Genomic DNA, 14,841 nt, shown 5'->3' on the forward strand with positions numbered 1-14,841 from the left:
TTTGGTTAATCAGTTAACCGTGGGATTTTTTAATTGAGCAAAAAATTGATTGTTTTGGGGGGTCCAAATTGTTTTATGGGCTAAAATATCTTATTGAACCAAACAAATTTTAAATGGGCCCATTAATTGACACAATAAAAGTTCATCATATATATGCTCTACAATTCTACTAATAAATTGGTCCTAGAATATTTATTATTAGTTACTTATCGGTTAATTCGACAAAAAGATACTTATACTATATAACCAAACCAAACCAACGTCGGTATAAAAATTTTTAACTGATTACCGACCGACTTCTGACGGTAGGCGGTTAACGTAGATTCTGTCGCAGTCGGTAGGCGGTAAACAGTTAATCTATCCACCCTAGTTTTGAGCCTAGGTTAATTTGGGAGCTTGGGGCTCATAAAAATACGGAGACGAAGTCACAATTTCGATACCGTATTAAATAATTAATTGTTTTAATAGCTTAAATTAATAAAAAATAAAAAAATTTAATTATTTAAATAATATTCTAATAATTAAAGAAGGTTGAAGCAAGTTGGCTTGGTGCTTCAGTTCTTTTTTATCATCTTCTTTTTCCTGAGCAAATAATCTTCTTTTTTAAGCCCTATTAGATAAACATTATGTAATCTTTTCTTGCTCGAACCTATAGATTAAAACTTTTCATATGAAAAACATGTTGAAATTAGTCAGAAAGGATTATCAAAATAAATAAAGAAGAGCATTAAGGAGAAATCCTAGACAACACTCCTAAATTGCAATCTGATTAGTGCAAGATAAAAATAAAAAATAAAACTTAAAGAAAAGGGAAAACAAGAGATATTTGTATGAATATGTGAGCATTTTTATTCCTACTAAAAACATACACTTCTCTTTCAGGCAAGAACTTTCCTTCTGGAAGTGAGGGATAGAAAATACTTGACAAACTATTTTCTAATCCCACATAATCTAATTAATTAATGTATCAGTTTTTTTTTTATTACATTACAGAATTTGGATCTTCAGCTATGAAAAGTTTATCATTGTCTCTAATGACATCAATAGAATCAATTTGTGATCCTTGTTCATCTGTTACTGTAGCATTTCTTGCATCAAACCCAAACTTTTGACCTATTCAAAATCATAGAACAAACAAATAAGGTCAAATTGGAAACTTTTTTACTTCAATAATGAAAAAAAATAGTTAGTATATGCAATGTTTGAGGTTATAAAAAATGATGAATTAAATCATTTCATTCATATTCTAACACATTGGCCCCTTTATGTGCAGGTTCAAACTTTTATGAGTAAGTGATTTTAAATATGTGAAATTTTTAATTTAAATGCAAGATGAATTACAAAGATAAGATTCAAACTCAGTTCACCGGTCTCATACTATCTTAAATAACTACTTATTTATAAGAGAGATGCTACACATACTCTTAAGTGTATACTCCTTAGTGTTGCAGTAAAAATTACTATTAGATTTTGGATCTAATGATGATTTTTACTACCATGTCAGGGAGTGTACACTTAGAAGTGTAAGTGTGAGTGTATCTGTGTATGTAGCTTTTCCCAATTCATTAAGCCTAAACCAATAGGAGATAATAAATTTAACCATTTAATTAATATTCTAATAAATAGTGTTTGAATGTAGGGTTAAGATTTTCCGGGTTGGGAATGAAATGAATGCCATGTTGATTGAATATGTTATTGTGTGTGTATGAGTAAAAAAGTATATTCAAGTCATCTTTGAGTAGAATTAATGTAAGAGAAATGCTATGTCCTATATACCACATTTTTATCTCATAATGCTAATGTGGCAGTCCTAACCACGTAGGAGAAACTTCACTTAACCTCTTAAACTTCCACTTATTTTGAAATTATATCCCTTAAAGTCCAAAAACACTAAATTTAGGGTATCGAATTTTTAATTTTTTACAATGTTCCCCTTCTGTTAAGATTTTCCGTTAAATATTTTTGAAATTCCTAAAATAGCCTTTTTTTAATAGAAAATAAAAAAATGCATAGATTAGGCGTTGGTTTTTGATTTAACGAAATTTGCAAAAAATACCTTTACATGAATCTTTGCAATTTTTTTTATAAAAAAAAAATCAGGCTATTTTGGGAATTTCGAAAATATTTAACAAAAAAATCCTAACGAATGGAGGACATTGCAAAAACTTGAAAATTCGATATCCTAAATTGAGTGTTTTTGAACTTCGGAGGAGGTAATTTCAAAACGGGTAAAAATTCATGGGGGGATTTTGTAAAGTTTCCGCTATATATATTTAGAGAAATGCTATAATGCAATAAAAAGTTCATTTTTTGCCTATAAAAGTCTTAGGTGGTAAGAGGCCACAAGCCACATCCGTAGTTACTGTGGCCTCACCCACTGATAGGGCATGTGGCATCTTGCTACCTACAACTTTTATGGGCAAAAAATGATCTTTTTATTGCACTATAGTATATCTCATATATTTAACAATAACTAATTCAAGAGTTGATTAGGATTGCCACATATGCCTTAATGCGAGATAGTTGTAAGATAAAAAGAGAAATGATACATTCTAACAAATATCTCACAAGTTGCCCATATAAATCTGAGCTGGCAAAACACACATGGTCCATTTGCAATTTTTTATTATTTAATTTTTAAAAATTTTTAAATCAAAATTAAAACCAAAAAAAAAAAAGAGGATATTGCAAGGGGTGGCCGGCCACCCCATATGGAGTGGCCGGCCACCACAGTTTTGGCTAGGGGTGGCTTCGGCCACACCAAACCACGAAGCCACCCCTTGCAATATAACTTCTTTTATATATATATATATATATATATATATATATATATATATTTTGATTTAAAAATTTTAAAAAATTGCAAATGGGCCATGTGCTCTTTGCCGGCTCACATTTATATGGGCAACTTGTGGGATATTTATTAGAATGTATCATTTCTTGGATAAAAATGTAGTTTCTAACCCTCTTAGTATAATGTTTGAGCATCATTCATGAGAACATAAGATTAGGAAAAAAAAAAAAAAAAGTACCTGCAATATTCTTGAGCTCCTCCATGGAAGCTGGCAACCTAATAAGTCTCCCAGCTTCCACGCAACCAGCCTCTCTCCTCACAACTGGATTGCCTCTGTAAATGCTCACCCTCGGACAAACATGTCCAGGACATTGATGCTCTCCTTCATGCCTTGCCAAAACCACTCCATTTATTCCGGCATCGGGGACTGTAATCCGGTGACCAACCTCTCTCCTTTGCAGGATTTCATTCAAAGTTGCCGTAGGAAACTCGTGTGTTTTTGCATTCGAAACATCTGCACCGTTCCCCACAAGAAGATTCACCATCTCCACGTTGTTTTTGGCCATGGCAATCTGGATTGCCGTTAATCCATTGCGATCTTTGGAGTCAACATCTAGTCCTTGTTTCAGTAATTCCTTCATCGCGGTTGTGTCATCTCTTTCTGCGGCGGTGCAGAGAAGATCGCCGGCGGTGTGTGAATCGCATTGGGCGGTGGGGTTGTAGAGGATCCGGAATATGGAATGGTGTTTTGATGATATACTATTCCATAATGCAGTGTCGCGATTCATGTCTGCCATTTACGGCATTAATTATCATAATTAACCAAATAGTTTGAAGTAAATTCAAGGGAGCATGATCCTCTCCACTTCAAATGAAATGGAGAATATCCAGAGTTAGTAATAGTAGAAGGATATTTATATCTTTTTACTTTTTGAGGGGACAAAAATATCAATTTTTTATAACTAACTGAATATTTTCTAGTTCAAATGAAATTGAAAAGATCCTAATTCAAATTGAAGAACCTGAAGAGCGTAATTAATTTTTAGGAAAAGCTTCACTTACTTCATTGCTTGTTTAGGATTTGCAATTATAGTCTCAAATTATCAAAATTTGTAATGTCAGTATCCCAAGTTTCATCCCCATTAAATCCTAACATATAATGCCAAAATGCCCAAAATAATATATTTTTTAGAACAATTTCTGGTGATGTGGTTTAGACTAGGGCAGTCAATTTTTTACCAAACCCGCAAACTGTACACAAACCCAACACAAAATTAAAGGGTTGGGTCGACGAGTCTAACCCGTTTAATTAAATGGGTTGGATTATGATTGACCTATATCGTTTTATACCTATGCTTTGACATTGCTCAAACTCAACACGCTACATAATATACTATAGGCAATTTTTGACATGACCCGCAAACTTGACACGAACTCGATACAAAATTAGATGGTTAGGGTTGAGATGACTCGTTTAACTAAATGGGTCAGGTTAGGGTTGACCTATATGGTCTTATATATACATATATCGACACAACCTAAACCTGAGAAGTGAACACGAATTGCCACCGCTAGTCTAGACTAACCCATGGCCAAGACCCACACTGGTTTAGGTTTTTTATTATTATTTTAAAAATAATAATTAAGGGTAAATATGTATTTTTTGAATTTTACAGGAGTAGAAGAGAAATTTCATCTATTTTCCGTTTGAATTAACTCTAAACTCTAACCGTAGGGTAAATTTAAAAGGGACTGAAAAATATGATACCTACATTGCAAATTTTGATAATTTGAGGTCGTGATTGCAAAACCCTTTCTCCCAATTTTTATCGCTAAAGCAGAAAAATTTATGTAATAAATGGAAGGGTAGAGCATTGGGTATTACCTCGTAAGTGTACATTACATCCATGCTTAAGCAGTACCGAAACACACTCTTCATGCCCTTTTGATGCTGCTATGTGCTGAAGCATCATAACACAAACAACAATGATGTAATCATCATCACATTATTTGATCTGTCAATGATGATGTACATGAATTTCACTCATATGCATGTCATAGGTAATTTAATCAATTAACACATTATAAAAAAAAATACCAATGGGGTTCTTCCTTTGGAATCTCCAATATCAGGATCCAATTTGGCCTTGAGAAGCTCATCCAGAAAAGCAGCATTTCCTGTAGCAGCAGCATTCAGCAAGTTGGAAGCTATGTTTGGATCCCTCTCTTCATCTTCCCCATTCGAAGCTATGTTTGGATCCCTCTCTTCATCTTCCCCATTCTCCACCATCAAATCTCCAATATGCAGATCCTTTAGCTTTTTGTGATGCTGCATTAATTTACACCATATAACAAGCCTTAACTCCTTAGTCAAAGTAAACATAAGTACATTTTGGGGAAATCTTCACTTACCCCCCCCCCCCCCCCCCCCCCCCCCGAAAAATATAAGTGGTTTTACAATTATAACCTCGAAGTTAGCATCCCATGTTTCAGCTCCTTTTAATTCTGACCTACGACGTGAAATTAAAAGGGACTAAAACGTACATGAGATACTGACATTGTAAAAACACTTATGTTTCGGAGTAATTCCCTAAAAAAAAAAGTGAAGTTTCCGTAGAATCAACAAAATCTATATGGACCTGAAGGAAGTTTTTGAGCATTTTCTCATAGTTTTGAAGATGGGTCTGAGTTGATTCCATTAGAGAGGTGGTTTTGAGCCTCAAGAGCTGTGAAAGAGTTTTGGTTCGATATGTGAAGCCATGAGGCCTACAACAAAGTGCACCAACTTCTCCAAAAATGTCGAGAGATTGCAAAGTTCCCACAACTTGTTCTTTCTCCACCTCACAATCAATGATTTCAACTTCACCGGAGACAATGATGTAAACATCATCGGCTGCTTCATTTTGCATTATAACATCCTCTCTTGGTGGTATGTACTCTGCCTTCATCTTGGCAACCTAGTCAATTTCAATGTACCACATGTGTGTGTGTGTATATATATATATATATATGTTAGATCAAGGCAAGAAAAGGCAACCAAAATTGGGATTCACTCCCAATGATATTCGTGTCTCAAAAGCTATAAATTATATTTAGTTTGCGTACGTACCAAGATTAATAGAACTTCTGCAGAAAAGCCCTTGAAAAGATAGACATTCTTGACGGTAGGCAAAAACAAATGCTGGCAAATGCTCTTGCAGATGGACTTTGGCAGTTGTTCAATCAGTTGGTTCTGGTTCAGGCTCTCAGCCTTAAACCTCAAGCACATGTATGCCAGTATTTGTTGTTTCAACCTTGGAGGCAGCCTATTTCGGCATACAAAATTTGACGCTGCTTCAATGCTATTTCTCTGCATCCAATATATATATATTCCACCAAATTCAATATAAGAAATCCATAAAATGATTATATATATATATATATATATATATATATATATGAGGAGTGTTAGGCTTATAAACAAATTTTACAGAAAAACTTTTATAAACTAATGTGGTATAACATGATTAAGTTTTTCAAAATTTGAACTTATCTTATATCCAATCATATTATGCCACATCAGTTTGTAAAAGTTTTTCTGTAAGCCTAGCATTTCTCTCTCTCTGTGTATATATATATATAATATATATATATGGGACTGGAAAATGTGCAGTAATGCTATTTAGTACGTTGTTGTACGACTGCCATACAACGTGAATGATGTGGCAGTGAAAATCAATATTTAGATCAGTAAGGGCATGTAAAAAGAAAAATCAAGGGAAAACTTCACAAAACCTCCTTGAACTTCCACTCCTTTTGAAAGTATATACACTCCAAAGTTAAAAAATTCAAAAAAAAAAAAAAAAATCTTTGCAAATGCTTTTTAGTTTTTTTATTATAAAAAAAAACAGGGGTATTTTGGGCATTATGACAAAAATGAACAGAAAATCTTAACGAATGAGATAATTGAAAGAAATTAAAAGTTTGATACTCTTAATTGAAAGTTTTTTTTTTTTTTTAACTTTGAGGGATAGTGTTAAAACGAGTGGAAGTTCAATGAAATTTTCTGAAACTTTCTAAAAAATCAATGATTGATTTTTATTATCACGTCGTTCTATAGTTGTATGATAATAGTGTAGCAGTCTACTAAATAGCATTTTTTAAGAGATGCAAAAAGGAGTGCTTACAAATTCCATAGTACGGCGAGTTCCTTCAACGACTAAATTGGTCATGTTGCCGATCAAGTAAGCCGTTAGGCCAAGGTTGAAAAGCATGAAGAAAATGATGAAGATCATTTCCGTGGTGTTCACTGCATGGAGATCTCCATAGCCAACTGTGGTCATGGTAGTCATGGACCAATACATGGCTGAAACGTATCGTACCCAAAGGCTTGTTTCTCTAAAATTAGGGATCACAGCTCCAATCCATGTCTTTCCTTGGTGTGGGTTCCGGTCTGCTAGCAAGTAGTACAGGCACCCGGCACAATGCACCGTAAATGTCGTCACCTGCACCCACCGATTACAATTCCTTATGTTAGTTACAACTTTGTCCCTACTATAAAAACATATGTACATCTCACATATTCAAATGATATATGTTATTTTTATAGACTGAGTTAAAGAAAGCTTCTCCAACCCAATTTAGAAGAAAACTGTCTATATGGGACCCACTGTCCAGATTAGTTGCTGGTCAGGTGAGTCTCATATGAAACCTCTCATAATTACTATCCAAATTGACATCAATCTAAGCAACAAATTGCTGAAAATCTCAATTTGAGCGGAGCGGGTGGAGCATGTATTACTTACAGCTAATAGCCTAGCACACCTTACACAGAAATAGCTGAACCTGATATCCTTCTCAAGCCTAGCAAATGAGTAAGAGAAAGGCAGAAGGAGTTACGTTTAGAATGTGTCTCCAGATTGTGAGGGAAATATGAGTGGGGGAGTACTGATATAAAGAGGACTAGAGTTCTCGTAGAGTCATCCCAAATATAATGTGTCATTTAAAATCACTAATAGATCAAAATTCAATAATAATCATCTCAAATTCAATGGTGATTTTATAAGACACGTCACATTTTGGAGGACTCTAGTCCTTCTTATATCATTACTCGATTGAGAGAAAAAAAAAAGAAAAACCTGGTGAAGAGTTGCTTGACTCGTCGAACCCTCCAGAATCTGAGCAGGCCCAAGAGGGAGTAAGTGAGGCCCGTTTCCCGTTTGCCTTTGAAGAGGTATCCTAGAGCTTCAAATGGGATTGTTGATGCCACGTCCATAATGAACCATGTTGACAGGTACCTTTATTATCACAACATCATCACCATCACTCCGTTAATCCCAATCATCTTCGATCACTAATTTACAGGCCCATATATGTTAGCCCGACTCTTACTCAGAGGGCAAAATAGTTATAAAAATAAAAATAAATTGGGAAAATGTCACCAAACTCTTTTAAATTTTCATCACTTTTGTAATATCTCCCTTATCTAAAATTCAAAAACTCTCAATTCCTGTAATGAACTTTAAAAAAATTTGCAATATCACCATTCTCTTAGAATTTTATGTTAAATCCTAATGGATGAGTAAGAAATTTCCAAAATACCCCTATATTGCAATTTTTAATTTTTTTTTTTTAAAAAAAATAATAATTATAATTTAAGGATAATTTTTCAATTTCATAAAATTTATAGGAGTATAATGGTCATTTCATCATTTGACGGTCTAATTTAACCCTAAATTTTAACAGAAATTGTGAGATTGCAATGTTTTTAAAGTTTGATATAATAAATTGAGAATTTTTCAACTTTAAGAAAGATAATGTGTAAACAATGAAAGTTCATAGTGGTTACGTGAAGTTTTCCCAAATAAATTTGACACACTAGCCCGCGGATTACGATCAATAACTCAATTGGACTTGTAATTATTTTGAAAACTAGCAAAATATTTTCAAAACCATTTGTCCACCTATAGTTTTTAAAAGTAGCAATTTATATGACTGATGCTTTATTTATCAAATATTTTTCTAAACTAGCAATTTGCTCACTTGTAAACTTGTTATTAATCTATCTTAAAAGAAATGATATTTTCACATTAGTAGCATGTTTTTTACTTGACCATGTGCTTCTCAGGTAGATTAAATATTATTCTTAACATTATAAATTCAGAACTAGTTTTATTATTAGTTTTTAGAAATTGTTTGAAAAAGTATTTTGACGTAATATAAGAATAAAAGTAATTTTAAATATTTTGTGATTATTTTTATTTAATAAAAAAATAAAATAAAATAAAAATGATAGATGCACCAGATACTAGCGGATTAAGATTCTCTCATATTTTGTTTTAAATATAAGGTTCTCAAATTTTTAAATCCGGTCGTTCATTACATCTAACGAGCTAAAAAATATAGAAATCTACGCCGAAGAAATTAATTTTAGTTTTCAACATGTCAAACTCATTTGCATCACGAATCATATACTTATTTCTGGAACAGTATCCTCTCCAGTCCATTTTGGACTGGAGAATATCTAGTTAATGGTCAGGATCTCTCTATAGAAATCTTAAGGTCATAAATGAGACACATGTCTTATTAATTAAAAAAATAATAAAATTATATATATTTTAAAAATAATTAAAAAAGAAAAATAATTAAAAACTAAGGAGTGGCTGGCCACCCATTGGGGGTGGCCGGAACACCTCGGGGTAGTCCGGCCACCCCCAAAGGCCAAATAATTTTTTTTTTCGTTTGGCCCTTGGGGTGGCCGGAACACCTCCATTGGGCATGGGGGTGGCTTCGACCACCCCAGATGGCCGGCCACCCCCATGGCCCCCAAGGGCCAAATGATTTTTTTTTTTTTTTTTTTTTTTTTTTTTTTTTAAGATTTGGCCTTGAGGGTGGTCGTGCCACCCCCAAGGGCCATCGGCCACCCCCAGCTCCAACTAGGGTGGTCTGGCCACCCTTACTGAGTGGCCAGCCACCTCTTAATTTTTTATTATTATTTTTAATTATTTTAATTTTTTTTTTATTAATGAAATAATAAGTGTCTTATTCATAGCCTTAAAATCTCTGTAAAGAGATCCTGACCATTGACTAAATATTTTCTAGTCTAAAATAGATCAGATATGATCTGTTCCCTTATTTCTACAGCTTGTCGTGGTGTAGATAAAGGCCTAAAGGGAATTGAGGGCACCGCCATGAATCATGATTGGCATTGCGATAACATATAATTTTTGTGCACCAAATTCCAACTCTACCCTCTTCGCAATCATTCTTCTTACTTTGTTGATGACCTCCGTTTTGGACTTCTTTTTCCTTTTTATACGACCTTCATGACTATTTTAATGACAAAAAGTTATGAAGAAAAGCAGAATATCCCCCCTCTCTCTCTCTTCACTGTGTGATTTTTCTTGGGGCCACTAAAATAATAATTATAAAAAGTTGGTCCAACACATACTTAGATATATTTGAACTCAGAAATATTCAGTTGTTTATATTACAAGGATAAAATTATCAAAAAAAAAATATGTAAAATGACAATTTTACTCTTATAAAATAAATAACTGAATACTCTTCAATTTAAGATGATCCTATTGCATGCAACGCACCGTCATACTTTACTATATATATATATTAAAAAAAAAAATTATATGAGGCTTACATGGCTGAAAAAAATTGTGAGTTGTTTGACCACCTACTCAAACAGATGAATTCTATATATATATATATATATATATATATATATATATATTTTTTCATATTATATATTTAAATTATTAGCAATTTAGACTGCGTGAATCTTGACCTGGGAGAATCAATCATACCATACCAAGAAAGCCAATTTCAGCAAACGCTTGTGATTTTGTTCTCCCATTACCAAGTTGAACATGTTCTTACTCCAATCATCAATTTAATATGCACATGCATCACTGAATGTCTAAATTAACCTATTTATTTTCACTTTATTTGAGATAAGGATAACCAGTTTTTGTTTGAGAAATCAATCAAAAGTGGTTCCAAAAAGGTTCTGTTTTTTTTTTCTTAAAAAAAAAAAAAATTACTTGACATGTTATTAAAGTTTGAGAAAAAAATATATACTTTGATCCTTGAATTACCTTAGCATTTTAGTTTACATCGGATCGTCCCATACTATCATCTCATATCAAATTAAACACTTTTATAAAAAAAATTAAGGCGGCTAATATGAAAAGAGTCGCACCTTTCTGGTATTTATAGTTTTTTTTTTTTTTTTTTAATAATTAACTTAATTTAAATACATTTTAAAGAGAAAAATATAAAAATGACTAATTTAACATGCGATAGTGATACGTAAGCTCTGTATCACTTTTTAAAATTGGAAGATACAAATAAAAATATTGTAATAATAGAAAGAACAGAAAATATTTTCCTGGAAACTTCTGGCATGAAAGCGACGAGTAAAAAAAGAGTGTACTAACCTGAAGGCAATCTTTCTAGAGTCACGAACCAGAAGTAGAGTTATTGGATCAATATATGCAACCAAAAATGTCAAGAAGATGTCGATTCCAAAAAACACATCAACAACGTTGTCTGCAATCCATAGTTTTGTCTTTGGAGATGAATTCAGAAATGCAACCTCAAACGGGTAAACCCATGCAGAGTATGCTACCAAAACCACCATAAATGTCTCCCACCACCTGCACCACACCACACCATATTTTTTTTTTAAAAAAAAAAAAAAAATTATTCCCATTTTTCGATACTTGGTACTGCCCAAAATCTTGATTAGATCCAAAATATTTTTGATTGATCAGAAAAACTTCTTTTAAGTTACTTAAAATGAGTTTTTTTTTTTTTTTTTTTGGAATTTGAGCTTCTCCTTAGTTGTTCATCGCCGTCATTGACCGTCCGCCATTTCTAGCCGTTGAGCCAAACTTCGAAACAAACGGTACTTAAGTAGATAGATATAAAAAGTAGCTCGTTAAAATATAGTGGCTGTCATGAAAAGATGGTGACATGACATGCAAATGTACATGAGCACAAAAAAAATTGAGAAATGAATTAGTTGCAGCCATTATCGTTCATAATTGAGAAAAACAAATAACCATTGATTTTTGGTAATTATAAATAATTAAAAAAAAAAAAATATTTTGTGGAGTTAATATATATATATATATATATATATATATATATATATATATATATAACGTACCTATATCTGGAGTCCATGGGTGATATGATCCACCCTTTTGACTCTATTTGATTTTGATTAGAAGCAGAAACACCTAATGGCGGAAGGATCACCTTCGACAGGTTACGCAGATTCAGAGACGACGACGACGACGACGACGACGACATACCGCTTTCTTCTTTCTGTTCCGGCTTGTTTTTCCGGTTAGCCGGCCTGGTGTCGGAGGGTAGGTGAAGAGCATATGGGGTAGTAAATTTCGTCTCCATTCTCCGGCCCTCGGAAACCAGTGTTGTGTTTTTAACAGATTTTTGAATATATTGTAGAAGTTAAGAGATTTGTGAGGATTTGGAAGAGTAGTAGGTTGGTTGTTGTGGTAATATTCTGGAAAATATGGTTGATGCTTGATGATGATGATGATGATAAGATCTCAAAATCATGAAAATGGTGGGGTGTGCAATTTTTGGCCTTGTTTGTGTGAGGGCCATAAAGCCCTCTTCTCTCTCTCTCTCTCTCTCTTTCTCTAGAGAAAAAGGACCATAATATGTGTACATATAATTAATTATTATATGATAGATATATGCTACATGGTGACAAGGTGAAGAAGATGTGACCCACTAGAAAATGTCCACGAATGTGAAGACCCATCTCCTCTTTCATGACCATCGATGAATATCACTTTATTTTGGCATGCATTAAAGATGTGATGGAAATTCTTTTTTGGTGAGATGATATTGTCATCTTCCCATTCTCTATTAATCACACTTTCACCTATAACTTTATGTACATGTCTCTTACCCCACCCCACCCCACCCCCACCAAACTTTAGGCTTTTTAGTTTGGCTAGTTTCTGTATCGGATAAAGATTTACAGCAATTACTTGTTTAAATTTATAGTAATTTGATCTAGTAACGTGAGAGATTTTATATAGGATTTATCTGTTCAAATAATGTAGAGCCTAATTTTGTATTTGATCCATTTTGACATTAGAAGCCCTACGATTTAAATAAGATTCTTTTTTTTTTTTTTCTTTTTTCGGAGGCTTAGGGGCTGTTTGGGTGTGCGTTTGAAGGACCTAAAAGTGCGTTTAACACTCAAAAAGTCTGTTTGAAGAAAAAAATAACCGATTGGTAAAAAAAATTGAAAGTACTTTTAAAGGTCCAAAAAACATAAAAATAGGCAAAATGTACTTTTCGCAAAATGAAGCTTTTGCCAAAAAGCGCATTTTGACTTAAAAACTCCATTTCTCAAACACAATCTCAAACATGCTCTTAGTCCATGGAGTACAGTTTGTTGGCATGTTTTTGGTGTTCTAACCTAGTTGGGAGTCTTATTCCTAGTCGCTTTTGTAGTTGAGTTTTGTGCAACTTTTGTATTCTTTTCTCGAAAATAGTAAAATCTCGCTGAAATTCTATAGACTTATTCTTTATTGGTGAACCGCGTAAATCTCTGTGTTTTGTGATTGCTTGTTTTTTGAGTTCTTAATTTTTTGCACCTCATCAATTCTGAAAAATATGATTAATTTCTTAACAGTCTAGTAACTTAATTACCCAAGTAAATTAGTTCAGTTTCTCAAATTGCTAGCAATTCAAACAGACAACTACCAGAAATCTCAATTTCTACGAGGCTGCCTCCCCATGTTCCTTTATGTATCAGATATTGTTGTCAGACACAAATTATATGATTCATATTTTAATTATGGTCCCAGCTGCCACCACTTTTTCGTGGGGTAGCCTAAAACAGGTCGGCTGTTCAATTATTTTAGACTCGTATTCATTTCGGGTCCCCCACTCACATCAGTGAGGTTTACTTTGACCCAAAGCATTTCCATTTTTTTTTTATGAGTAATAAAGGATTGCATTATTTGCATATATAATAGAGAGAGGCAATGAGTTGCTAAGTTTCTCAAAATATTGTCGGTATTAGACCGTTAGGTGACACATCTTGCATTGATGTCGTTTTGGAGGGTTAAGGATCGCTTCAAATTGGGTTGTCCCAATTGTATACTATTTTGGTTGTTTTAAAGAGACAAGGTTGTAGGGCTCGCTTGCTCTTGTATGAGCAGTTCGAAATTGCAAATAGATGGTCATTCGACCCTTTCTTTTGTTAGATTGTTCAAATTGCACACAATTCACGCAGCTAATTATAATGAATCTCGATCCTACCTAAGATGAAATGAATTGCATTGCTGACCTTATAGGCTTAACAGACCTAAAACAAAACAAAAAATAAAAAATAAAAAACTCTAGTATATGTTAAAATCATTTACTTCATCAATTTGAACATTTGTTGTATATGTTAAAATCATTTCCTTTTATGCATGTTTATATTTTAATCAGCAAATGAGGTCCGCATCATTGTAGTTAGGATTACCAAGATTGAAAATAAATAAATAAAAAATTTTAAAAAAAAAATCTAGTATAAAAAAATGCAGCTTTTCCAGCATTTGGAGGGCCAAGAGAACTTTTTTAGGAAAAAGTACATTTATTCCCACTAACTTTCAAGTAATTTGTATTTGAATTTTGAATTTGTTATAAAAAAAAAAAATTAAAAAAAAAAATTAAAAAAAAAAAAATTAGAAAAAATTATCTAAGATAAATTTTCATGATTTTTGTCCCTTTTTATGAGTTTTGTTTTGTTTTTTTGTCTTTTTTTTTTTTTTTTTTGTCTTTTTCCATTTTTTTAAATTTTTATCCGGATTAATTTTGCTATTTTTTTACTTAAAAAAAAATGGGGCATTACAAACTCAATAATAAATAAGTGGGACATTACACAAATTAAAGGGTGAAACATTACAAATTACAAAAAGTTGAAAGGAATAAATGTACTTTTCCCATTCTTTTATCTTAAACGTGTTTTTCACCTTTCTAGTGGTTGATAGTTTCTACTGTTGAGCCCTAATTCTGCT

The 14,841-nt window shown here is 32.9% G+C and overlaps 1 protein-coding gene across 1 annotated transcript; it reads right to left on the reverse strand.

Moving 5' to 3' along the window:
• Positions 1–885: 885 nt before the first annotated feature.
• Positions 886–12,410, reverse strand: KT2/3 (potassium transport 2/3). Its single transcript, XM_088513303.1, has 11 exons — positions 11,958–12,410; positions 11,224–11,442; positions 7,912–8,070; positions 7,579–7,636; positions 6,961–7,278; positions 5,904–6,143; positions 5,434–5,751; positions 4,893–5,123; positions 4,680–4,755; positions 3,033–3,584; positions 886–1,113 (listed from the first exon to the last, which is right to left on the reverse strand). Exons 1-11 carry the CDS (start codon positions 12,200–12,202, stop codon positions 983–985), a joined length of 2,547 nt encoding a protein of 848 aa, XP_088369429.1. The 5' UTR covers positions 12,203–12,410; the 3' UTR covers positions 886–982.
• Positions 12,411–14,841: the final 2,431 nt, after the last annotated feature.

Source organism: Corylus avellana, chromosome 2 (genome assembly GCF_965113065.1).
Source record: "Corylus avellana chromosome 2, dhCorAvel1.hap1.2, whole genome shotgun sequence".
Taxonomy (NCBI): Eukaryota; Viridiplantae; Streptophyta; class Magnoliopsida; order Fagales; family Betulaceae; genus Corylus; species Corylus avellana.

Bases quoted from the DNA above. Each gene is read 5' to 3' on its own strand.
- KT2/3 (XM_088513303.1), bottom strand. From the start codon at position 12,202: ATGGAGACGAAATTTACTACCCCATATGCTCTTCACCTACCCTCCGAC. The intron at 4,756-4,892 runs GTATTTTTTTTT...ATGATGCTTCAG, and splicing joins CCAAAGGAAGAACCCCATTG to CACATAGCAGCATCAAAAGG. The intron at 1,114-3,032 runs GTACTTTTTTTT...GATTTTGAATAG, and splicing joins GGAGCTCAAGAATATTGCAG to GTCAAAAGTTTGGGTTTGAT.